We start from the raw sequence: 25,758 nt of genomic DNA on the forward strand, positions 1-25,758 counted from the left end.
TCAAACACCACATGACTATAACAGTGTAATAACTACAGGAAACGACAGCTTTTCCAAGCATTGTGTACAAAGACGAGTCAGATAGGTTGACGTTAATATAATAAAATATTTTGAGTATCATAAAAACAAACCAGCTTTAAATAAAAACTATAGCTTCCACAGTGCCTTAACAGTTTAAAGGGCAGACACGTTGAAGAGCACAGGGCTCTGGCCGGAGGTCGGATCCTGTTTTCGTCTTTCTGACTGACGGAAGAGGGGGTTATTACCGTGGAAGAAAAAAAAGCGCCTTCAGCGTCGCTTTCAATTACTGTTTTGCACTTGACCGCTGTCAGTAAAATCACAGAGGTGATAAGAAAAACTGTTCTGTCCCCGGTGTTGTTGTATTTACACGTTTACAGCTGAAATGCTCTACATACCACAGAAAGAGAGAGAGAGCGAGAGAGACAGTTGCACTGTCTGAACTGCTAATAATACCCTGCTCCAGCGAGACAGCGAGACCTTGTATTGGTTTCCCTCCTCGGCAAATATAGAGCGCTGGTAAGTTCAATCCTCTTCACACGATGACACATGGACATGATACGGGAAGGAGCACCGACGGCGTGAATACGCAGCGACGGGGAATGGCTGGTTTTCGGCGTGCTTCGTGTAGCCTTTGGGAGCACGACACCCGTTAAAATGTAAATCCCTCTTATGTCTATCCATTCAGGGCAGCCCCGCTCACACTCCCTCCACCAGACGCAAGCAGGCTACAGTCACTCCGCTGGCTAAAAAACTCTCGTCTGCTTGAAGGGAGCGGGGGGAAAACCTGGAGTGGAACACACTCCGTTTCGCTTCAACCAGCCGCCTGTATTTCAGTATTACAGTCACGGTGTTAGCATGCGGCGTGGTCGCTAATGGGTACTTAGCTAAATATTAATTAGTTAATTAATTAAGCGAGTTTTCTTCTTTTTCCTTCGTTAATAATTAAAGAAAGACGCTGGGTAATATTTTAGAATATTTCTAATAATTTTAAGGAAAATTTCGTCTCACCGGTGACGTTTTACTTTGCGATATAAATTTCACGTCGATATCAAAGATATTCATAAAGCTATATTAAAAAAAACACAACCATCCTCTTACGTCATAGTTGCGACGTCGTTCGCCGTCATTATCGCGCGACTTTTTTTCTGCTGAAGCCGTCAGTCTGTGGGCGAAGGGCATGAGCGTGCTCACCCTTGTCAAAGCCTCATATCGATCTGCATTTGCGGCATTTAAACGTGACTTTCAGCCTTTCGGCTGACTGACGAAGTGTGGGCTCCGTAAAAACCAGGAGTATCTAGAGGAATGAGAGAAACGAGAGAAGGAGGCGACTCAGCGAAGGAACAAAATATTTGTTGACTTTAATTCCTTGTTCGGACTTATTAATAGTTCTGATTATACTGTGAGTATGGTTTTTAAGACGTCCATGGGTGCTGTCGTCTCTTAGCTCCCTGCTACTTGTGACTACTAACCTTCACAGTGGTGCAATTTCTTAGTGACTAACCTTACACAACCTCCATTTGGCCATTCAAAAAGGACAGCTGGCTTTGCTTATGGGCCCAATTTTGCATATTTTAAGCAATACCTTAAAACGACACCCACATGCTCACAATCTCATTTTCCTTTGCAGTGTTTTTACCGAACCCGTAAAGTCATGGATTTGGCAGATCACTGAGCAGGGACGATGACATCGGAGGCTGCGGTCTCCACACGCCCCACCATGAGCAGCACCCCTTCCAAGGGGGACTACCACTGGGTCCGCTCCTTTGTGGCTGGAGGTAGGGTCTGACACATCGGCTTACAAGCAGTGATGTCTCCAGTCACACAGTTTCTTTGCCTTAATTTATTTTTTATGAATGAAGCCAGATTCATTCATCGTTATTACTGATAATAGTGGTGGTGGTTATCACTGTTATCTCACAGCAAGGTCTTGGGTTTGAATCCCATTTGCATGAAGCTTGCATGGGTCTCCACTTCCTCCCACAGTCCAAAAACATGCATGGTTTTAGGTTAAGTGGCAATTCTAATAAGATGACGATCAATGTGAGTGCCTCTGCCTGTTTGTTTTTGCTAGCACCAAAGTACAAAGCGTTGCATGTGACCAACAAAATAAAATGAACTTTGTAGACCAATAAACTAATAAAGCTACATAAATTGTAGGGGGGGGGGAAAGTTAAACATTCTCATCTGACCTGCTCTTCAGCTAAAATGAGGGTGTGTCTCTGGCAGGTGTATTAGTCAACAAGAAAATACTCTATATTTCTCCTTTAACTAAAAGTTAGATTTTCACTTCACAGTTCAAAATTTACACCTGATATATGAATAATAAGAAAAACATTAACATCACATAGTATAACAGCTTTGTAAAAGTACCAATTAAAGTGCACTCCAGCACTGTTTGATTAAAGAACACGAGCACTTTCCTGCTAAATTAATCATTATTTGCATATTTCATCTCTGTAGCTTTAGTGCAACTCACAAGTAACACCGATGTTGGCTCAGATTGGCCGATCTTGTTTGGACAGGTTACCTGTGTGTCTGACTTGCCACAAAATGTTAAATGTTTGACATTGTTGTGCAAGAAAAGGGCAATTACTTTTGCTTGTTAGTTGTAGATAAATAAAAAGAAAATACCAATCATTCATCTGTTTCTGAATGGCATTTTCTTTGTTTTTAGGTGTAGCAGGATGCTGTGCCAAGACTACCATCGCTCCTCTGGACAGGGTCAAGATTCTTCTTCAAGCCCAGAACCCCCATTATAAACATCTGGGTAAAATAATAATAGTAATAATATTGAGCTAACAAGTGTTTGCTTCCACACGTCTGTATAGGAGTGAAACTTTAGGACTTTCTTCGCAGGAGTAATTTCCACTCTCAGAGCTGTGCCAAAAAAAGAAGGCATCCTTGGCTTGTACAAGGGTAATGGGGCTATGATGGTCAGGATATTTCCTTACGGAGCCATCCAGTTCATGGCCTTTGACAAATATAAAAAGGTACAGTATGCATTTTATTGTGGAGTGCTGCTGTCAAAGGTCAAAGCTATAAAAATGATTAAACCTCATGCTGTGTGCTTTAATGTCCGTGTATTTTGTGCTGTATTGGCATCACAGCATTCGTTTCATCTTTGCATTGTTTTATTGGTTCGTTGATTTTCTACCCAAGCTGATGTTGCCAATATTCCCTTTACAGCTGCTAAGTAAACAGATAGGCATCTCTGGACACATCCACCGCCTCATGGCAGGATCTATGGCAGGTACTGATAATACCTGGTCTGTGACAGTTGGGTGTCATGCACTCCTCTGACGTAGATAATGTGCCTTCCTCTAAGCTAACCATCATTGCTATTTGTTCCTCTTTAATTACTAACTTTTCAGGGATGACTGCAGTGATATGCACTTACCCTCTGGATGTAATCCGAGCCAGGCTGGCCTTCCAGGTGAAGGGAGATCATCGCTACACTGGAATTGCTAATGCTTTCCACACCATCTACCTTAAGGTGATCTGCTAGTGATCAAATAAGCGTCTAATAAACTAAATGCTCTTCACACAAGATTGTAGCCTTTAATTTAAGATCAGCTCAATTTGCCTGCAATACCCGTTTTTACATTTGCTTCTTCTTTTTTTGTGAAGGAGGGAGGCGTCTTGGGCTTCTACAGGGGACTTACTCCAACACTTATTGGAATGGCGCCTTATGCAGGTGATTTTTGGAAATATTTTTGATGCTAGTATGTGAAGGACAACATAAAATGCATTTTTCCCTCCCACATATATAACCAGTGTGGGTTCTGTTGCATTGTATGCTCCTAGGTCTGTCTTTCTTCACCTTCGGGACCCTGAAAAGCCTGGGTTTGAAACATTTCCCAGAGCTGCTTGGACGGCCTTCCTCAGACAACCCCAATGTGCTCATTTTGAAAACCCATGTCAATCTTCTCTGTGGAGGGGTTGCGGGGGCTATTGCTCAGACGGCATCGTAAGTGACTGGTTAATTTGCGATGCCCAGCAGGGCTTTGCTGTTGATTAGACTGATTGACTGATGGTTCATGTGTCACGCTGTATGCTGTCTCACTAGGTACCCTTTGGATGTGGCTAGAAGAAGAATGCAGTTAGGCGCTGTGCTTCCTGACTCAGAGAAATGTGTGTAAGTATCACTGTTGTTCGCTACATTCGCCTCATTTATATGTTACAAATAGTTAAATATTTATTTTCCTAGTATAAAGACATAAAGACAAGATGTTTTAATTTTAAAGTGGAAAGAAAACAAACAAAGAAAAAAAATAGGTGTTTTTTTTTTTTTTATGTGGTCTGACATGATTTTACATTCACTGGTCACTTTATTGCTTGCCCTGGGTTTGAGGCCTTCAGAGCTGCCCTAATTATTCATGGCATAGATTCACCAAGTTGCTGGAAACACTCTGCAAAGAATGCCATGTTTAATGATGGCATCACACAGCTACTGCAGATTCATCACCTGCACACTGATGATGCAAACCTCCTCTTCCACTGCATCCCAGTTGGATTGAGATCAAGTGCCTATAGAAGCCGTTTCATTCATGTCATGTTCAAGAAAGCAGTTTGAGCGGATCTGCGCTTTAGAAAACTATCATTCACTGGATAATTTTCCCTTTTTTGGGAGCATTCACTGTAAACCTTAGAGATGGTTGTGTGAGGAAAGTCCCAGTAGATCAGAAAGATTCAGACCAACCCGTCTGGCACCAACAACGATGCCACTTTCAAAATCACTTAAAACATGTTTTTTCTGATGCTCAGATTGAACTTTGGCAGGTTGTCTCGGCCATGTCTGCATACCTAAATGTATTAATTTGCTGCCATCTGATTGGCTTACTAGAGATTTGCGTTAAACAGTTAAACAGCTGAGCTTGACAAAGTGGCCAGTGAGTGTATGCAACACATTCAGAGAGAAATGAAGGGGTAATTGGTTCTTAGGTGTAATGTCGTACTGAGGGGAATAATAGAAAAACACCTCACACAACACAGCGCTGATGAAGTTAACCTTTTTTTTTCATAAGTCGCTCATCAAGCTGAATAAATATTTGATTCTCGTGTCTTTGCTTTTAAAAGCACATCTGATTATAATAGTCTCAGTTTTTATGCATTCTGTAACAAGAGCTCCATAATAAATAACATTTGTCTCCCATTTACATCTTTCACTTCCTTGGTAGTGTTTGTACATTGACTGCTTAAAAAGGTTGATTTCACATTTGGTTTTGTGTGGTTAACTTAAGGATTAAAAAGGAGAAAATTCCTGAGGTTTTGTGCTTGTTTAGTCTAGATATGGTACTATTGATTAAAAAGGGAAAAAAAGGGCCGACATTTTTAGTACTGTAGTAGTAACTGAGTTATAAAGCTACAGCTACATACCATTCATAGCTGTAAAGTTCACAGATGCCAGTATAAACACTTCTCACCCTTCTTGTGTTCTGCTTACAATGTTATGTAAAAAAAAATTTGGATGTTTTCACAAGTACAGTTCATCGGTCACTACCAAAGACAAGTTTTTGTGTGATTACAGCTGATTTATGCAACCTCAAAGGTCACGAATAAAAATGGCAAATTTTTCGTTTCAAAAAACAAACATTATTTAAGGTAGTTTGGAGATTAAATCATTTAAATCTGTTCCCCATAAAGACAACCTCAGTATATATCAATAAAAATGTGGTTTGATGACTGTTAGAATAGTTCAAGGATACCCTGAGCACCTGAAATATGAAGGAAACCGCTCAGTTTGTTTTCAAGGGATAAAGAGTTAAAAAATACTGTTTTTCTTTTCTCTTCTAAAAGGTGTATTTATTTATGTATTCTGTCTTTACCTAAACAGATCACTGATCAAGACACTAAAGTACGTGTATAATACGTTTGGGGTGAAGAAAGGATTGTACCGAGGCCTTTCTCTCAACTACATCCGCTGTGTCCCCTCCCAGGCCGTGGCCTTTACCACCTATGAGTTCATGAAGCAGGTCCTCCACCTGAACTAGTGGCTGTTTTTTGTACCTCCCAGGCTGCACCCAGGCCTTTGTGCTCCTAGACTTAATGCCAGCCGACTTCAACGCTTCCTTCATCTGAAGGTTGCTCACTATGTCTTAAACTCCTGAGTGCAGGAACTGCCTTTTCCTCACCGAAAAAGGGATTTGAATATGAAATGAAAAAGCAACTCCATGTCTGTCCTGTTTCATTCCTTCTTACTTTTTGCTTTTGTAATTCAACAACTCATAATTTTAATTTCTTCCTTCATGCTCATAAATGGGTGTAACCTGCCCCACAGTAACCCTAACATTATTTCTTTTTAAAGCTGCATCATTCACAGCGCGCAGTGATCTGAGAAATGCATTTTTATAGTGGTGTTTTCTATGTTCTGACCTGGTGAAGAGATTTTAAGATGCATAAAATGATCCAACTAAGCTCTCTAAAGAAATATATATATATATATATATATATATATATACATACATACATATTAGGGGTGCAACGATACACAAAATTACACAAAATCTGATCGAGAAATCACTCAACTTTGGAAAATCGAGTTTTTTACAGAGAAATGGCTCTTTCCAAAATAAAAGCTATACTATACGCTTCTTCTGGGCTATATTCTCAGCAGCATATTAAACATATCAGGTCCCCATGAGGAGAATCCTGTGCTAACGGCTGTCTAAATGACTCGGGTAAAGTTTGTAGCATGGGTGCTTGTTGTTTTTGTCTGCTTCCACTTGTCTTTGCACTAGGGTGATGTCGTAAATGTGCAGTCATATTCATTTTGTTCCCACTAGTGCTGTCAGCGTTAATCTGAAATGACGTTAACGCCACAACACAGCAAATCTCCATTAACGAGCTACCGCAGATCGCCCTGTGTGTGGGGCTGGACAACGTCAACACCTTAACGAGCTAACTGCGCTAATGCACTAGTTCCCACCCATGTAATTGAGCATTGTGTGGCACATCCGACATACTGTTTTACTTTTGTCCATGACGCGCTTACCTTCAGGGTCATACGTCATATGAAAACCAAGATAGTTCCAAAGGCCAGATCTGAATGAGGGTGGGGGAGGTTCAATTTGCCATGTTGCAACGAGCTTAGCTTCTGTCTTGCTAGCTTGCGCTGCGCTCAGTGGATCTGCGCTTGACAATGCAGCCTAGGCGGAGTAGTCGAACGCAGATCCACTGAGCGCTCAACACAGACAGCATCGTCAGAAGAAAAGTTGATAAAATAAATTAAAATTTTGTATTGTTCGATACATATGCATACCGAACCGAAAGCATTGTATCGAACGGTTCAATATCGATACGAGTATCGTTGCACCCCTTATATATAATTATTATTTTTTTTGTACAGAGAATAGGAATGTGTTGACGTCTTTATTATATGTCATATCTTTATTTTATTTCAATGTGGTAAAACGTAGCTTTGGCTGAAATTTGAGAGTAATTGTAAAATAAGTTAAAGTATTTTGCAGATTTAAAGCTTAGTGTTTAATTATAAACTGCACAACTTAAGGAAATTGCATATTTTTTAGAGATGCTGTGACATGTGTGGTACATGACTTTTATTTTGAAACAATCCCTTATTTTACTGCCAGAATACTTAATTAGAGCAGTTACTGTGTACATGTTCAAATGCTGAAAGACCCTTGCTCTTCTGTTTAACGTGCTCTTAGATGTCTGAATGATATAGTCTGTGTCTTTGATTAGACTGAATCGTGTCCACCGTCGATCACTGGTGTTCACACAGATCTTTTGAGATGCTGAGATTTTGATATAATGTGGATTCTGGGCTGATATCGTGGAGGGACACGATTGCCAGATGGGACTCAGGAGTAATTTGCACTTAATGACTCTAGCTGTATTTATTGATTTAGCGACCTGTTGCCACTGGGTGGCAGCACTGATATGTTTTGTTTACTGTTGGCAACATTCATATGAAATCAACAACTTCTTGACAGATTAAGGAACTTGGGTTTGCTTTTAACCACAAGAAGTCATTCAGATAGTAATAATCATACATGCTGTGTTTCACTGGAGTTTCACTGTGACTGTTTACATTTATTGTCCAAGAGGAGAGAAAAAAAGCGAATTAATTACTGAAGAAAAAATTATGTTTGGATCTTTTTCATCACATGCCTTCAAGTCACCAATAATAAGGATCCTTAATTGTTGATCAGGCATCCTAGTTTTATTTAGCCTCTTGCCTTTCTCTGCATTCAATATCTCACTTCTTCAGAGTGATTAGTATGTTTTATTAAACATTTGTCTGCGTGAGTCAGCTGATGCCTCAGCTTTAACATGTGTGCGTGCATGTGTGTAGGTATATATGAATGGGGCAGGGAAGTGCAAAAGGCAGATTCTTAAAACGGTGCTTTCCACCATTATGGGTTTGTGAGTCTTTCAAATGAAGCCGTGTCTACATACTCTTTATCACAGTTTGCTCATGCCCATCACAGAGGGATTTTCCTCTAATATACACCTCTGTCTCATTTGAATATCTCCTAGAGAGGTGCGCTGTTTTACGTCGACAGCTCAGCTGCAAATTTGTACAGAAGATAGCTTTTTTTTTTTTTTCTTCTGATCTGCTGTCCGTTCATAGAGTAATTTATTGCTTAATCCACTGAAGTCCCAGAAGATCCAGTTTAAAGTGTGGACAGGTTCAAACTGGTCTTTAATCATTCTGTTGGAAAGCACACTTGAGGGGTCAGAAAGCACTGTTGTAGCATATTGAAATGTGCTGACATTTTGGGCAGCTTACACGCTCTAAAGACTCGGTGTTAGACACAGACTTGTGACTAAAGGTGTTGGAAAAAAGTCTAAAAATGTAGGAAAGCAGACTTCTTCCATATCAAAAGTTTCAAATGTAAAAGTGCAGGTGACGAAGTCTGTGTGTGACTTCAATAAACAAATACAGTACACCTACATTGTTGGACTTACTGACATACTAATACCAAGTTGCAGCTACTTTCAGGAAACAGACCTTTCAGCAGTCATTCGTCCAGAGTGCACAAATGCTTTCATCATTGTTTTTCATACCGTTCCTCTTATTTCCATATTGGGTTTTTTAAAAACAGCTTTCCCCTCACTCGATGCTCCTACTGCCCACTGCCACTGGTAATGGATTGTTATTGTTCGGGTGTTTATGTGGAGAAGCACTGCCGGGCTAGATGGGGCTGAAAGAATATCTTTTTTTGTTTTAGAAATGAACAATGAAAATGCCTTGTTTTGTTTGTTTGTGAGCTTTATTTTCTGACTTTGTACTTGTTCAGTTTTAGTTGCCATGCTTTTTAAAAGCAGTGTCTGAATGATATAATTACATGCCATCTTCTTAAAACAGTACGAGGTCTGGTATCTTTATTTTTGTCTTTGATTTCACGTTTCTTCTGAAGATGCTGTCCCTTACTACTCCATCCAAGTATGAGGAGCAGGAGTTTCTTTCTCCTTGCTTTTATCATTTACGAGAGGAAAAACACTTTTGAATCCAGTCAGTGACGAAGCAACAACTTCATTCCTTTTCCCACTCTGAGTTTGGCACGTATAGCTCCTTTTTCATGTTGACGTTATATTTTCCCCCCCTTTAAAACCACACAGGGGGACTCGCTGATGCATTTGCATTTATTTTACTAAAACTACCATCCACTGTTGTCCCATGGCACCTAGTGATTTGATTTGTAAATGAGACACAGATGCAAAAGATACACCTAATAGAGACTCATATGTTTTTTGATACAGTTTCACATCAAATTAGTTAAAGTCTGTTAGTGTTTTAATGTAGGTTGTCGTGCTCGTCTCTGTTTTCCTAAAGGAATTCCAAAATCAGGGATGCTGTCCCTTATATACATATTAAAAAAAACTCCTTTGTCTGCAGACAAAGGAAGGTTTAAAAGAAAGAAAGTTTAATTTGATACCTGTTTCTGGAATAAGACACCTTTTCTTGTGTCCACATTTATGTCTGTAGGCCTTAAAACACCTACAATAACAGAGGAAGGACGGCTATATTATATTTTGACCTCATTTCAAGTCAAAGCGTGGCAGTCAGTCACATCACAGGGAGGTCAGTTAGTTCTCGTCATGCACCTCCCCCTGTCACATGATTATACAATATCTTGATGCTTGAGTTGTAGCAACAAGTGCGAAGTTTACATCACCGAAGAAAAGCTTTTAGGCAAGAAGGGGAACCAACGGCTGCTAAACATCTCAGATTCAACCTCTCGTAGGTGATAATAGAAGAGATTTACTGCAGATTTCTTCACCTTCAGACGTTGTTGGGACATTGCTGGAGTTCTTTACGTCCTGTGTGGTCGTCATGCCTTCTTATACAGTTACAATTGCCACAGGGAACCAGTGGTTTGCGGGGACTGATGATTACATCTATATTACACTTGTGGGCACGGAGGGGTGCAGCGAGAGAACGCTCCTGGACAAACCTCTTTACAATGACTTTGAGAGAGGAGCGGTAAGTGATGAAAAACTGCTGCGAAGATGACTGTTTTATTTTTATTTTATATTCATGGATGATGATCACAAACAGCTGATAACTGTATGGTTGATTTTCTAACACTGGAAAATAACTCAAAATGTTAGAAATATTCCAGTGTTAGAAAATCAGCACTGCTCAGTGTTAGTCATTGTTAATCTTCAAAACTAACTGGGTTGCTTTTAAACATATAACACTGTCAAAAGTGTTCATTTAACACCCAACAGTGTTGTATTTAACACTCAGAGTGGACCCATATAGACACTCTCTAGTGTTAATTTAACACTGGAGATTTTGCTGTGTGCAGTGACGGAAACGGAGCCACTTTTATAACCCGATGAGATGATCAGTAGGTTATTAAAGTAGCACCTTTCAAAATTAGAATTACTTTCAGTACAAAACAAAAGGCCCCACAGGACTGAGGTCACCTTCTGCCAACACCTCTGTGCCAAACAGCCATTTTAAGAGCTCAGAGGCCCTGTGCGCTTTGATTAATCTGACCTGTTTTGGCAGCAGTAGGGGGGCATTATGCACTATCAGGGGGGTGGTTTTAATGTTACAGTTGATTGTGGTAAATCTATGGGTATAAATTAAACAATGGGAAATTACAGAAAGTGAATTTTATATTATAAATGTTAAATTTACTCATTTCTAATTTCTTAGATTGCTTAGATTTAATTTTCAGTTCAAATAATATATTAAAAAGGTTTTTCTATTTTGTTTACAGATTATAGATTCAACCCACTTACAAACATGCATATGCTTCTATTTTGTTTTTTACTTAATGTCCTATATTATATGCTTAGAAATTTCTTTTCCCCCCATTTAATAATAAACTGGCAGTTTTCAGCATTCACTTTTGACGGTAGATGTTGACCACGTTTCAGGTGGACTCCTATGAGGTGAGAGTTGGGGAGAACCTGGGTGATATCGTCTTGGTGAAGATTGAGAAGAAGAAGTACTGGGTGCAAGACGACTGGTACTGCAGGTACATCACTGTCAAGACCCCATCTGGAGACTACTTGGAGTTCCCCTGCTTTTGTTGGCTGGTGAATGACAAGGAAGTGGTGCTCCGAGATGGACGAGGTAGTCATCTCTTGTTTTGTTTGTTTGCCACACAAATCACATGTTTTGTCTTGTTCATCTGTCAACCTGCAGTGGAAAAACGAGTTCCACACTTTTTCTTTCTCTTGTAGCACATCTGCCTCAGGATGATAAGACCAGTCTGGTCAAGCAGCACAGACAGAAAGAGCTGGACGGGAGGAGAAAAACCTACAGGCAAGTTTGCGCTGCATCTCCAGCTTGTTATTGTGAGGTACAGGCAGGCTGATGAGGATGTTTTCTAACAACACTGCTGCATTTTACAGATGGAGAGAGTGGCAGCCAGGCTTTCCTATGAGTATAGATGCTAACAGACACAAGGATTTGCCCCGGGACATCCAGTTTGACAGTGAGAAAGGAGTGGACTTCATACTGAACTACAGCAAGGCGTAAGTGACCCCACTTACAACTGCCTGCAAAGGTGAACGAGTCCCTCAGTATACAGCACAGAGGGAGTCAGTGGAGTTTTAACCCCTGTTTAATGCAAAGCATTCAGAATCAAACGATGGGCTGATGCCTGATGATATGCTCTTTATTTTCTGTACTCAGGGCTAACCAGGAAAAAAACCCAAAACATAAACAGTGGTGTCATTGTCTGTTTATCACCGGAGACATTTGCATTGCGCTTGTAGGCAGACGTGTGAGCTTGCGAGTAGATGCAAACACAAAACAGATCCAAAACACAACTGTTTGCGTCACGAGCAGGGTGAACAAAAATACTCATGCTAATATTATAATCGAATGGCTAAACCAGTTATCCATTTTGAGCTCCAGTTGTTTCTTCAGAAATGCTGCAGCTTTGTGGACAGAAGTAACGTCAAAAAGTGAGCATTGCTGCATCATCAGACGTCGTTTTCTTTTCCTGAAATTATTTTAACAGCAGTGTTTCTTTGATTCTTTGCTCCAAAATACATCCAATTTCAGATTCTTTGGTTTTCTTGAATGTTGTGCATAACGGTGATTGTGATTACGATGATGATTTTCCAGAATAGAGAACCTGTTTGTGAACCAGTTCATGCACATGTTCCAGTCCTCCTGGAGTGACTTCTCTGACTTTGAGAAAATCTTTGTGAGAATCAAAAACACCATTTCAGGTCAGCTTCATCTACACTACATTATACAAACATACTTATATCACATTAAATATTTTAGATATTTCCTCTGAGATTCTGACATGATATAATATTCAGAGTATGTGATGCAACACTGGAAAGAGGATTTCATGTTTGGATACCAGTTTCTGAATGGTTGCAACCCTGTACTGATCCGGAAGTGCAAGAAGCTCCCTGACAAGTTTCCCGTCACTCATGAGATGGTTGCTGTCAGCCTGGAGAGGGAGCTCACCCTGGAGGAGGAAATAGAGGTACACATGGCTATGTTTGTTTCTCTGAATGTAGTGGATTTATCAGTGTGAAAAATTTGTCAGGTTTATGTTGACAGCAGCTACAGCTCTCTTTAAATCTCCCGCTAATGCAGTGGTTCCCAAACTTTTTTTTTGCCAGCCCCCCCTTTATTTTACAAGAAATAATAAAATAAACCACTACCCCCTTTTGAATAACAGAAAAACGAACCGTCTTTATTGTGTTATTATTTTATGTCTATTTTTTTTGACTGTGTAAGAATATTCAACGCTGATGTCAATACATTTTTCAAAAAATGTCTCTCTGTGCAAAATGGGTTTAAAAACATAAACAACTATGTTTTAGTTTTGTGAAAAAGTGAAAAGTGAGTGTCGTTACATTACCATTCAGTTTGAGGGCTACAACAGAAAATTATATGTTTATTCACGTGGTATCGGATGGGATTGTTTTAACAAACGAAGGACATTTTTCCTGATAATTATTTTTATCCTCCTGTAACTTTACTGTATAAAGAGCTAAAACCTCCAAAGTTTCAGGAATAGTTAGTCGTTATAAGAAGCGTTCGTGAACTAAAAATCAAGAATGTGGGATACTGTTTGTCCCTGATTTGGAGAGCCCAACGTGTGTTCCTGACGCAGGGGAAACTAATTCTGTCGGGGATACCTACCTTGGCACGACAGCTGCTGTTCTAGTCTTGGGTTTGGAAGCATATCTGGCGATGCTTCAGCCTCTGGTTTGCGTTTGTGTGGGAGCCCCATCAAAAAACCTGTCCATTATGCTAGCAGTGTCCAAGGAGGCGCGCCCCACACTTTGGGAACTAATGCATAATATAAACTGGTGTTCTCCAAAAGCTGATTCTGTTCATCTGGACGTTTTTAGTGGGAGAAACATTTCGTCACTCATCCAAGTGACTTCTTTAGTCTCAGCTGACTGCAGGTTTGCCCAATCTTATAACCAAAAAATAAACTGGTGTTCTCACTCCAGGCAGGTAACATCTACATAGTAGACTACGAGGTGCTAGACGGCATCACTCCAAACTCCACAGACCCCTGCACACTGCAGTACCTGGCAGCTCCGATCTGTTTGCTATACAAGAATGCTCAGAACAAGATCATGCCCATAGCCATACAGGTAAAAAGATGCTCAACAGCAGCAGTTGTGTGTTACGTTGTTTTTAACAGGCGACCATTTCTTCATGCAGCTGAAATTTCAGTTTGACTGAAACTCTTGCTTTTTCATTCCACGCTGGTCTTTTTCAGCTTGGCCAGGTTCCAGGTGAAGACAACCCCATCTTCCTGCCAACTGACGGTCAGTACGACTGGCTGCTGGCTAAGATCTGGGTCCGCTCCAGTGACTTCCACCACCACCAGACAATCACACACCTGCTCCGGACACATCTGATGACAGAGGTGTTTGGTATTGCCATGTTCAGGCAGCTTCCTGCTGTTCACCCTGCATTTAAGGTAAAACTCCAGCTTATTATTAAATGTTATGACTTATTGATTCCTTGGTTTACTGGTTGTCCATCCTTCTCCCAGCTACTCATCCCACACATTCGTTTTACCATCGCAATCAATACCAAGGCTCGAGAGCAGCTCATCTGTGAGTGCGGCATCTTCGACAAGGCGAGTTTGTGGATAATCATTCCTTTAACCTTAATGAATAATGAATTCATTCATTTCTTCACAAATTAAATTTTAACCATTAGAGGAAAAAAATACTCATAACCTTCTCTCAGACACATCATTACGTACAGCTGCTTAACATATTATTGATATTTATTTAGACTCATTCTCTCTGATTGATCTTTCTGAGTTAACTTCAATAATTACCTTCTCCAAACCATCGGCGTGTCTATTAGATCCAATTCATACAAGAATGCTCAAAGAAGCCCTACCATCATTTAATGCTTCAATCTCAAATATGATCAATTGATCTTTATTAATGGGCTGTGTACTACAGCCCTTTAAGGTTGTAGTAATTAAGCCATTACTTACAAAGCTGTGATTTGTCACTTGATCCAGCTGTCTTGGATAATTATGGGCCAGCAGCTAACTGGGCTATTACAACTAACTAATCGTCTGCAGAGTAATTTTTGTGCTCATCACAGCACAGAAATGGCTTTAGTGAAGATTAAAGCCGATCTTTTTATGGTCTCTGACAGTGGACTCCTCTCTGTGCTTGTACAACTAGACTTCAGTGCAGCGTTTGATACTGCTGACCATAATATTGTATTCCCTTATGCAGTATCATTCAAAGGCATAGCATGCATAGCACGCAACTCTATTCGTGAAGCCAGATAACACACTAATTAGGTAAACTGGAGGAATGTCTTTCTCACGGCGATATTCGCCGGTGTATTAATGGAATGGACCCAAATGCAGAACACAGGAGGAGACAGTACTGAGGAGGGAAAATAAACAGACGACCTGACAAAGACAGAATGACAATAGACAGACTAAATACACACAGGAGGTGATCAGGGGAAGTGGAAATACATGAGGATACACCTGACACAGATGAACATCGTGACACCACAGGGGAAGTAAAACAAAATACATGGAACATGGACACAAGACTTTCAAAATAAACAGTAAACATGACAAGACGTAGACCTGACAACTAACACAGAAGACAAGAACAGACTCACAGAAGGGGGCATAGAAACCTAAACTAGAATAAAACTCAGCTAAATCCTAACTAATAATGACAACACAAGAACTAAGCATATATTCAATACAATATAAGAATATAAATCACACAGGTGACTCAAAATGCTGGGTCACAGCCCCAGCCCCTGACAGTCTTAAAGATTTAAAGACCTGGATGACCTCTAAATTACTGCCTCTATATTCAGATAAAACAGGGGTCATTGTAATTGGCCCTAATACCCTTTACTTAATCTGGATGACATTATTTTGGCCTCCAGTGAGGAATCTTGGTGTCATTTCTGTCCACCAGTGCACATATTATACAAATATTTAGGACTGCTTTCTTGTGCACAACATCTCTAAAATAAAAAAACATCCTGTTTTGGAGTGATGCTGAAAAACTAGTTCATGCATTTATTACTTCCAGCCTGCACTATTGTAACTGATTCCTATCATGATGTCCTAAAAACTCCCAGAAAAGCCAACAAAGGCTAGAAAGAGATAGCATATTTCCCACATATTGGCTTCTCTTCATTGGCTCCCTGGTAAATCCAGAACTCAATTTAATGTCCTTGCCTTCACATAAAAGGTCTTGAATAATCAGGCGTCATCTTATCTCAGAGATCTCGTAGTACTGTATAGACCACTTTGCTCTCAGACTGCTGGTCTATTTGTGGTTCCTATGGTATTTAAAGGCTTTCAAGCCCCTCTGAAAGCAAACCCAGTCTCTCAACAAACAAACTTAACTGGATCTTCCTTTATTCGCAAAACACTGAGGCTTAGCTTAGCAAACAAAAATCTAACTAACATAGTGAAATAATGAAGTAGGGAATTTAGCAAAAGTGCATTCCTATTGAAGACTGAAAGTTAAATTTGCTTCAGTTTAAATAAGGATGATGTTCTGCATCCTCATAAAGGCGAATGCAACAGGCGGAGGCGGTCACGTCCAGATGGTTCAGAGGGCTGTGAAGACTTTGACCTTCAGGTCTCTGTGCTTCCCTGATTTGATCAAGTCCCGTGGTGTGGACAGTAAGGAGGAACTGCCCACCTACTTCTACAGGGATGATGGCTACAAGGTGTGGGAGGCTACCAAGAGGTGAGGAATGACTTTTTAAAGTTTTAGCACAGAGCACTGAGAAAGGAGTGAGGGCAGTTGTAAGAAAGAACAAACAGCGAGAGGTGTAGGAAGATTTCTACCCTTGTGTGTGTGTGTGCTTCAAATAAGAGAAGTTACAGCATTTTTTCCCTCTGTACGTGACATGACATCCGTTTTCTTCCCCACAGGTTTGTGTCTGATGTTGTGAATATTTATTACACAAGCGATGAGAGCGTGCAGGGAGATGAAGAAATCCAGGCCTTTGTTAAAGATGTGTGCAGCTTCGGTATGCAGGACCTGGATTACTGCGGTAGGTAGAGGAGTTGTTTTGCGTGCGGTTTCTTTTGCTAATGCAGCATCGAGCAAAATACACCACCCAACCATCCATTCAGACTTTTTCTCAAGGAGAAAAGATGCTTGCTCTCCTACTCTGGTGTTTTCTGGAAGACAGGTATGACAGGAAACAGACAGCATTATAAATTCAAATCTGCTCTCTTATGGATGAATAGTTTAAGGGTGAAGGAGGGAAGCCACAGCAGTCTGATTGTGTCACTCCCTGAGTCCTGATGTTGTAATGCTTCTGCATTTCACCACGCTTGTCTATTCTGAGTGCAATGTGCAGAGATAGACTTGCAAAAGAAAAAAGCGGTGGAAAAAAAAAGAAAGAAAAAAGCTTGGAGCTCATTTTGTCGATTCTATGTTCCCACTTTCGTGCATAGAGTTTCCCAAGTCCGTGAAGACACGCGAGGAACTGATAGAGTACCTGACCGTTATTATCTTCACTGCCTCAGCCCAGCATGCAGCTGTCAACTTCGGACAGGTAAATGGAGGCGTGTCTAGAAGTGGAAATTCATTGATTTTTAAGTCAAAAAGTACCTACTTAAAGTAAAAAATGTCAGAAATATTAGAAAAAAACACTTGCTACTGCAGAAGTTTCATTAATACAGAAAAACGTTTTTGTACACTGTTCCTACTGAAGCATCAGTGTGTGCATTTAAAACCCGCAGCAAAGTTTTCCTGCTGCAGCCGATTGAGGTGAAACTAGTGGTGACTACGTTTCCTACAGCAGTGGTTGTTACTCTTTTTGGTAAAAAATAACGCCCAATAAACACAACAACATTAACAAGCACACACATTTCGAGCACACACATTCTGTAGACATAGATATAGACATGAAAACTTGATGATTTTTTTTTGAAGTTTTGTTTTTTATTTCTCTTGTTATTTCAGTTATATTTGCATGTTCGAAATAATTCTATCTATCAATAATATTTAAGCTTAAGCTATCCTAAGAGAGTGGCAGCCAAGAGAACTAAAGGTCACATAAGGTCGGCAGTTCGATCCCTGGCTTCTGCTAATCATTTGGCATGATACTGCATCCACTGTGTGTGTGTGTGTGTGTGTGTGTGTGTGTGTGTGTGAGTGATAGATACAGTAAAGCTTTTGTCAGGGGACATGTGAATGTGGCTTTTGTCAGGGGACATGTGGCAGTAACTTCACCCTGAGAGAATTATGTTTTACATGGTAATTGAACCTATAACTCCCTTTATTCTCTGGTCATCCATGTGTTTTCAGTATTTTATATATGTATATTTATATTTGTATGGGGTCTGCCTACAAAAAGTCTGTTTAATATAAAATCTTAAACCTTTTATGCAGCTATTAATTCCACATGTAATATGCGGTGCAGTATTTTCTTATGAAATCTAAAAGTAAAATTAGAAAGCAGAAGAAGATGAAAGATTTTGCTCGGTATTAAATCTGGTTCTTTATATTCTTCAAAGCTGGCCCTGCTTTATACAGGCCTTTATTATTAAAGTACATAAAACAATATAATCAGAAAATAAGTACTAAGAATATATATTTATTCTTTAATATTTATTCTTTAACATCAGACTTGTACTGTTGTACAGCACTTGGGTAAATGCACACACTGTATCTTTGTGTACATTGTGTAGTATGACTGGTGTTCCTGGATCCCCAATGCTCCATCTACCATGCGGAAACCCCCACCCAACAAGAAAGGTCTGGCCAATGTGAATTTGATCGTTGAGAGCCTTCCTGATCGCGGGCGCTCCAGCTGGCACCTGGGGGCCGTCTGGGCCCTCAGCCAATACCAAGAGAATGAAGTAGGAAAAGCACACAGACAACCGTTCGAACACTTTCAAATCTCAGCACAGACACACCTCCAAAACAATCAAAAGTTTGATACATTTGGTACATTTCTCATTTCCCAAGATGCTCTCCTCTGCTTCAGAATGTACTTCTTTTTTCCTTCCTTTTTCCTTGTGGCCTTCCTCCAGGCTAAAAAACCTATCACGTCTCACTCTTTCTGCAGTTGTACCTGGGAATGTATCCTGATGAGCACTTCACAGAGAAACCGGTGAAGGATGCCATGGCAAAGTTCAGGAAGGAGCTGGCAGAGATAACCAGCTCCATCAAGAAGAGGAATGAGGGAAAGAAGCTACCATACTACAACATGTCTCCTGACAAAATCCCAAACAGTGTTGCAGTTTGAGAATTCAAACAAGACTAATTTAGTGGAGAGGCTCATACTTATACATACAGATTGAAGATTGATGATGTTACCGAGCTGTCCAGATATGCTCTATGTTACCTATGATTGGGATATTTCTGTGGAAGCGGTTTCTTTTTAATCTTGTGCATCTTGAAAAATCGGAATATTTTGAAGGTTTTTATTGTAATAATTCAAGAAGATAAACTTTCATATAATCTACATTCATTATACGTAAAGTGAACATTAAAAAAACGCTTTAATTATGCTGGTTATGGTCAAAAATCCAGGGTCCCAAATTATTTGAATATTTCCTGAAATGAATCAAAATTGCTGAGGTGTTTTTGACAGCAGCTTTTAGCTTGTGTTCCTTTTTGAGTCCGGTGTTTCTCATCTAACTGTGACTATATACCCCACACATTCTCTCTGTAGTCCAGGTCAGGTGAGCTGGTTGGCCAATCAAACACAATAATAATAATAATATGGTCAGAAAAAACATCTGGTAATTATTTTGGCACTGTGGGCAGATGCTAAGCTTCATGCCGGAAAATGAAATCAGTATCTCCATAAAGCCTCTCAGCAAAAGGAAACGTGAAGCTCTAAAATATCCTGGTAGATGCCTGTGTTGACTTTGGACTTGATGAATCTCAGTGGACCAACCACCAGTAACAACCAGCACCTCGCATCATCACAGATTCCAGAAAGTTCACACTAGAATTCAAACACCTGTGCCTCTCCAGTCTCGTACTTTGATAGAAAATGTACTTCATCTGAAATAAGCAGCAGTTCACTTCCTTCTCTCCTTAGCTCATGTAAGATGCTTCTGACAGGAATGACCTGATGTTACGGATGTGGGTCCTTTCCTAAGGATGTCTCTCCTGCAGTCCTTGTGAAGTTCTCCCAAATTCTTGAATCGACTTCTCCTGATAATCCTCTCAAGGCTGCTGCTTGTGCACCTTTTCCCTGTCCAGTCAACTTCCTGCTGTTATGCTTTGATACAGCGTCTGTGAGCAGCCAGCCTTTTCAGCAGTGTGGCTCTCCTTTAGGAGGGTGCTGGCAATCTTCATCTGGACAACTGACCAATCAGCAGTAGAACTACACCGCCGAAGATATGTTGTTTAATCATTATGTTTGAATAGTAATTTATGCAAGCAATATTCTAATTTGTGAGAATTAGTGTGTGATTAATATAGAATATGTGAAAGTTTACCTTTTTCAATCACAAAAAAAAAAAGTTTTTGAGAGTTATTTTTTAAAGATCCACGGGTACATATTGTGTTGCCTTCATTCACTCAAACGATGGTGTCTTTCCTCATCTTGCCCTTGCATAACAATTACTTAAGAGGTTGAGAGAAGGTGACAAACCGTGTTTTCTGCTATATGCTGAATGTGAAGTTTGTATTTCTGTCATAGAAAAGTTTTAGGGCAAGATCATTGAGCGGCGAGCTGAACGTTTCTGTCGCTGGCATTACAGCTTCTGGCTAAAGAGCTGATTTCAAAATGATTTGCAGCTTATTTGGGTGAAAATAAATTAAAGTGCTACAGCGCAACGCCCTTTGAAATGTTTTTAATTATCCATTAAGACTGTATTTGTCCCTGCTTGTTTTTTTTTTAAAAGTCACAAAGTTTTAAAAGTCACTTAATTTTTTATTTGGTTGTTCTTTTAATTACTACATATTTTGTTCAAACGTGGGAAATTAACTGAAAGCACATCAACCTTTTTCATAAAAACAAAAAAGTACATTTTACCAAATTCTTTACAGTTACTATTTCAAAGCAAATTCACAGACAGACTTGCGGAATGGTATAAGACAGGGGAACAGTCATATATGTTCAAGTCCAGTCAGTAGTAAACAAATGTAGCTTTTATGCAAGTTACACTAGTCCCAGACATGATCAAATTTTAGTCACCAGGTAATCAACAGACAGCCTAAAATAGTGAGGCTGAGAAGAGTCTCAGTTGATGTTCTGCTCCGTGGGATTATGGACGTAAAGGGTGAGTGACGCAAAGACGGTAAAGAGGATAAGATGTTCAGAGAGGAAACAATCCAAAGCCATCACACTAGAACAAAACTCCTCTCATATTTCATTGAAGGAGCCAGCTCCTATGGGTAGAAAGTAAAAAGACACCACAATCAATTTAAAAACTAAAAAAGGACTGAAGCTTTGAGCAACTCTATTATCTGAATGACTACATGCAAAACAAGGGCTGAAAATAATTTTCTTCTATTAGTGTCTGGGAAGAAAAATTAAGTGTAAGTTGCATAAAATTCACTAATGAAAGGGTCTTTTTTGTGTGTAAATGAACAAAAATATGCTGTTTTCAGTTAAAAATAAATACAACACAATATAAAGAAAGTAATTTTCTATCCAGAGGACATCCTGGACTTTAAACACCGGTACATAATTGCAGAACAGAACATCAACAAAAGGGTAATTGCACTTTTTAAAAAATAAAATCTGTCTAATTGCACTGAGCCTCCCGGGTACTGAAGAATCTGAGATGGTTCTCATTACTAGGTCTTAATCCAACTTGACACACAACAAGTCCCTCGGCTCATTTATGTATTAAAATTATATTAAACTCCAGATCTCAAGTCTCCGTGGGGCATATACATAAATACAGTATGCAAATAACACAAAACAAAAAAAACCCCAAAGCGCTTTATTGCTGCTGCTGAGCAGTAATTGTCAGGTACGTTGTTGGACCATCATTGTTCACAGACAGTATACTGGTATCAAATACAGTTTTTGAAAAATGTGTGTGTTGCTGGAATGGCTGTAAGGCTCAACATGAGCCTGGGCATTGCTGTGCTCTCACATAGACAAACGCACTTACAATGACTGTGAGCCCCCCCCAGAAAAAACACCCACTTCGACCTGAGAAATCAACCGCTGCCCATCTCAGGCTGCACCTTCACTTTAACACCAGCAGATGGCGGTACAGTCAGCTCCTCAAAAAGCAATGATGCACATCGACTCTGTCACAGCCATAAATAAGCAGCTGTATTGCATTGATTTTATTAAAAGAAACTGAGTTTTTCTGAACGTAATGAGCAGCAGTGAAATGTTACACTGACTTCAAAGTCATTCTTAATGCTTAACTGTGGAGTAAACGTGGCAAAAAAGGTGTTTTTTAAGCCAGAAATCAGTTGGCTGTCTTGTGATCGAATACTAAAGTAGACCAACATGTAAGAGAGCGAAAACAAATAAAATACACTTACACCGAGTACTCATCTGAAATGCTCACTAAGAATCCTTTCACACTTCCACCTTAATCTTGCTTAATTAAGTGAAAAGATTAAGTGTGGCTGGATTGTAACCATGCAAAAAAACAGGGTAGGAGCTAAAGCATGTTTCTTTTTTGTAGTTAAAACCTTTGGTTAAAGTTCAGTGGACAAACTGAAAGTAGGCAGCTGTGGATTCCTCGAGGCTTGTCCCATGGCTAAGCAAGCGAGTTAACATGTTAAAAACTGTAAATACCTATTTAAAAAAAACAAACAAAGAAAACAAAACACAAGCGCGACGTTGTTTATGCCCGAAGGGCCTCATTATGATCGAGACAAAGCGCAATTTCCCAGTAAAAAAATGATTTTTTTTTCATTTTATAAATTTTTTGAAATCATTTTTAAAAAGATTACATTCTCAAAGCCTTCAGAAAGTTCACCATGGGGTACAGAAGTCAAGTGGCTAGATTTTCCATCATCTGAATCAAAGTTATGCAACTGACGTCGTTCAAATGACTCATTTTTTTTAACCCCAAATCCTTTTAGTCATCCACAGAAGGATTAATCTTTAAGCATATGTTGCACTTGAAGAAAAGTTTGTTTGCTCTCCCCCATTTACAACGTACAAGATACAAGAAAAAAAAAAAAAAAGAGGGGGCAATGAGAAGAAGGGGTGGGATGTGCTTTGGGGACTAAAAAATAAAAAGTGCTTTGATGCATCTTCGGATCCAGGTCTCGCTGGATCCAGACCGCGTGGAGCTGACAGACCGCAGAGATGGCAGTATCTGGAATGTTCCAGAGATCTTGATGCATGGCGCTACATACTGATCCATGGCAGGTTAGCCCGACACTCACAGGAGGTAAAAAAAAGAACAGATTGATCAAAACCCACAAACAAACCACACATCGGGGACCTGTAGACCTCCAGAGCCTTTTGCAAGTCCATTCTTTTCAGTCCAGCTCTCCCAGAGGTGTACATTAAAGAGTCTGTGTGTGTGTGTGTGTGTGTGTGTGTGTGTGTGTGTGTGTGTGTGTGTGTGTGTGTGTGTGTGTGTGTGTGTGTATACAGAGTGGTTTGCACCAGGCCTCTTCCAACATTTACAGAAGTCAGTGTAAAGAGTCTGTTCCTGGGAAAGGAAAAGATGCAGGTGGAGGGAGGAATACAGTGTGATAGGAGGAATGTAGGCAGAGGGAAGCTCATGGCCTCTCTGTCTTTGTGGATGGAGTTTAGGGAGTATAAGGTGATAGTGGAGGACGTGGGTCATTCTGGCTTCAGGGAAAAGGGTACGGTTGTTCCTCAGTGACCGATCACGACTGTTCCTCTCCTCTGCGGGCCTGTTTGGGTGTGGAGTATGTGCACGACAACCAATGGCACAGACTCTGTTGTCAGACATGAAGCACCTCCATACTGTAGTCCTCTGTTTCCGTGTACTGGGAGGAGTTTGTGTCTGACAGATTGGGGGCCAGAGCCTCTTTGTTCTCCAGACTCGGCTCCATTAGGGGGGGCTTCTCCAGTGGATACTTTTTATATGTCTCTGGACGGTTCTGCACATATATGACCCGGTTATACGCCTTGAGTCTCCTCCATAGATGGATGTAGACTTTGCACTGGACGTACATGAAAACCAGTCCACCTGTAAATCCGATGGCCACCACCACAAGCTTGGTCCAGAAAGGCCATTCCAGGATTCCTGAGGAACAGAGAACAGACAAAAAATAAATAAATACATAAATATCAACAAGTGGACAAGTCAAACACAGAGAAGACTGTTTATAAGCTGCTGCAAATTCATCACATTTCAGTGAATTGTTCAACAGATCATCCTTTAACTAGAATATGCATTAGCAGTGAGGATATCCGCTGCAGGAAACTGTGTCTCCCATTCCTCTATACTGCAAATAGACACTATTATTACAAATTGCCCAGTGTGCTCTACTTTTTCAAACAAGATCTTAACAATTTACTGATAGAGATTTGCCTTTTTTTAAAAGTCAAATTTGTACAGGATTAAAGTCAAAGTCCTGAGCATGGAGAGACGCATGAGATAGCGAGCATCCTGTCATATTTCTATGGTAATGCAATGTGGGTGGGGCCAGTCAATGGGATAAAAGTCAATTATTAAGTTATCTTTTCAGATATGCTATATTGTTTGCATTGTGGCAGCTGACACTAACATTTAGTTTATTGTGTGCATTAATTTACACACTGCTCAAAAATGTGAAGGAAATTAAGGAAGCAGAAACCACTGTGATTTCACCTATTCTGGCATAAATGAAACTAACAGGTGCAATGGAGAGGCAACAACAAACAAGTCAACCCCCCAAAAAAGGGGAAGCATGAGTAGCCACAATAGTTGTTGCTCCTCAGAAAAAGGTGCAGGTACCAGGTGTGCTCCTGGGTTGAAGCCCTTATACGGCCCTCTCCAGCTCTCCGTGTGCAATGGCTCATCTCCTCCACACTGTTGAGACTTCAGATATTTAAGTAACTAAATGATCTGAAATTCTTATCTGGTTCTACAACCTATACACATCTCTCAGCTGACTGCTTTTTAGAAACTCTCTTATATTATTATATCCATATTACCCATCCATACTGCAGTGCAGACTTTTCACAATTTACAGACATGGTGTTCAAAATTGAATTGCCCAATTAGACGAACAGAAACAAAGAAACAGGGGGATAAATGGTGGCACCCTGCTGCAACATTTCTACTTCATGATAGGCTGGGAGCCTTTGGTACAAAAAATGAACAAACAAATGACTCTTTTAAAAGTGGAAACACTGCCAAAAAAGGTGCATCTGTCTATGCAAAACGCTTAGCATTAATGTGATATGCAGTTAATTAGGCAAAGTACATTTCTGTAACTCCAGGGGTAATTATAACACCCTTGCAAAAAGCAGAAATCAAAGAAGAGGATATAAATTAGCAATTTCTGGGACATATAAATATTTGTAATAAGCCTCAGTGCTCTCTAAAACAAATAATAAGAGGCAGCGAAAGTACTCAAAAATGCCCGAAACCCATCCGTTTCTTCATATTGGCTACCATAACAGCTAGTTTAAGATATAAAAGTGCCTCATATGAGGAATGCCAATTCAAAGAAGGCAAACATAATATAACCAGTGTGGTATTAACTATGCTGGACAGAGATGTCAGGGGCTTTCTATCTAGCATTATGAGAAGCGATTAATGTGTCATTTGTTGTGTGAGAATATGTCAGCGAGGTTCATTTTAATCAAAGCCTTCAGCCACAAAGTATAACACAGAAAATAAATCACAGCATGTTCCTCAGCTTTGTCTGTCTGTGTTCATT

General features: G+C 40.0%; 4 protein-coding genes across 7 annotated transcripts in view; 2 read left to right on the forward strand and 2 right to left on the reverse strand.

The window, feature by feature from the left end:
- Positions 1–760, reverse strand: part of tet1 (tet methylcytosine dioxygenase 1) — a 40,031-nt gene extending 39,271 nt beyond the window's left edge. Inside the window, exon 1 of one of the 3 annotated variants that reach the window (XM_085428095.1) lies at positions 499–760. The gene's annotated coding sequence lies outside the window, so the exon portion shown is untranslated. Of the gene's footprint in view, positions 1–416 lie in introns of all 3 variants that reach the window. The other 2 variants (XM_085428094.1, XM_085428092.1) reach the window with 2 other exon arrangements.
- A 383-nt stretch (positions 761–1,143) lies between these two features.
- Positions 1,144–6,192, forward strand: slc25a16 (solute carrier family 25 member 16). The gene is made up of 10 exons (XM_085428096.1): positions 1,144–1,420; positions 1,649–1,796; positions 2,696–2,788; positions 2,878–3,011; positions 3,208–3,271; positions 3,393–3,514; positions 3,649–3,715; positions 3,826–3,988; positions 4,088–4,156; positions 5,855–6,192. The coding sequence occupies exons 2-10, from the start codon at positions 1,703–1,705 to the stop codon at positions 6,009–6,011; spliced, it is 963 nt and encodes a 320-aa protein (XP_085284222.1). The 5' UTR covers positions 1,144–1,420; positions 1,649–1,702; the 3' UTR covers positions 6,012–6,192.
- Positions 6,193–10,144: 3,952 nt separating this feature from the next.
- On the forward strand, positions 10,145–20,775 carry alox5a (arachidonate 5-lipoxygenase a). The gene is made up of 14 exons (XM_085428100.1): positions 10,145–10,471; positions 11,380–11,578; positions 11,689–11,770; positions 11,860–11,982; positions 12,581–12,687; positions 12,784–12,956; positions 13,939–14,085; positions 14,214–14,417; positions 14,493–14,579; positions 16,523–16,701; positions 16,890–17,011; positions 17,421–17,521; positions 18,660–18,830; positions 19,040–20,775. The coding sequence occupies exons 1-14, from the start codon at positions 10,322–10,324 to the stop codon at positions 19,217–19,219; spliced, it is 2,025 nt and encodes a 674-aa protein (XP_085284226.1). The 5' UTR covers positions 10,145–10,321; the 3' UTR covers positions 19,220–20,775.
- Positions 20,776–20,885: 110 nt separating this feature from the next.
- Positions 20,886–25,758, reverse strand: part of marchf8 (membrane-associated ring finger (C3HC4) 8) — a 94,906-nt gene continuing 90,033 nt past the window's right edge. Inside the window, exon 7 of one of the 2 annotated variants that reach the window (XM_085428101.1) lies at positions 20,886–24,134. In XM_085428101.1, coding sequence (XP_085284227.1) covers positions 23,830–24,134 — 305 coding nt within the window. In that variant the 3' untranslated portion in view covers positions 20,886–23,829. The remainder of the gene's footprint in view (positions 24,135–25,758) is intronic. The other variant, XM_085428102.1, reaches the window with a different exon arrangement.

Source organism: Rhamphochromis longiceps, linkage group LG13 (assembly GCF_057381845.1).
Source record: "Rhamphochromis longiceps isolate RC_006_pf linkage group LG13, R_longiceps_female_GT1.1, whole genome shotgun sequence".
NCBI classification, from domain to species: Eukaryota; Metazoa; Chordata; class Actinopteri; order Cichliformes; family Cichlidae; genus Rhamphochromis; species Rhamphochromis longiceps.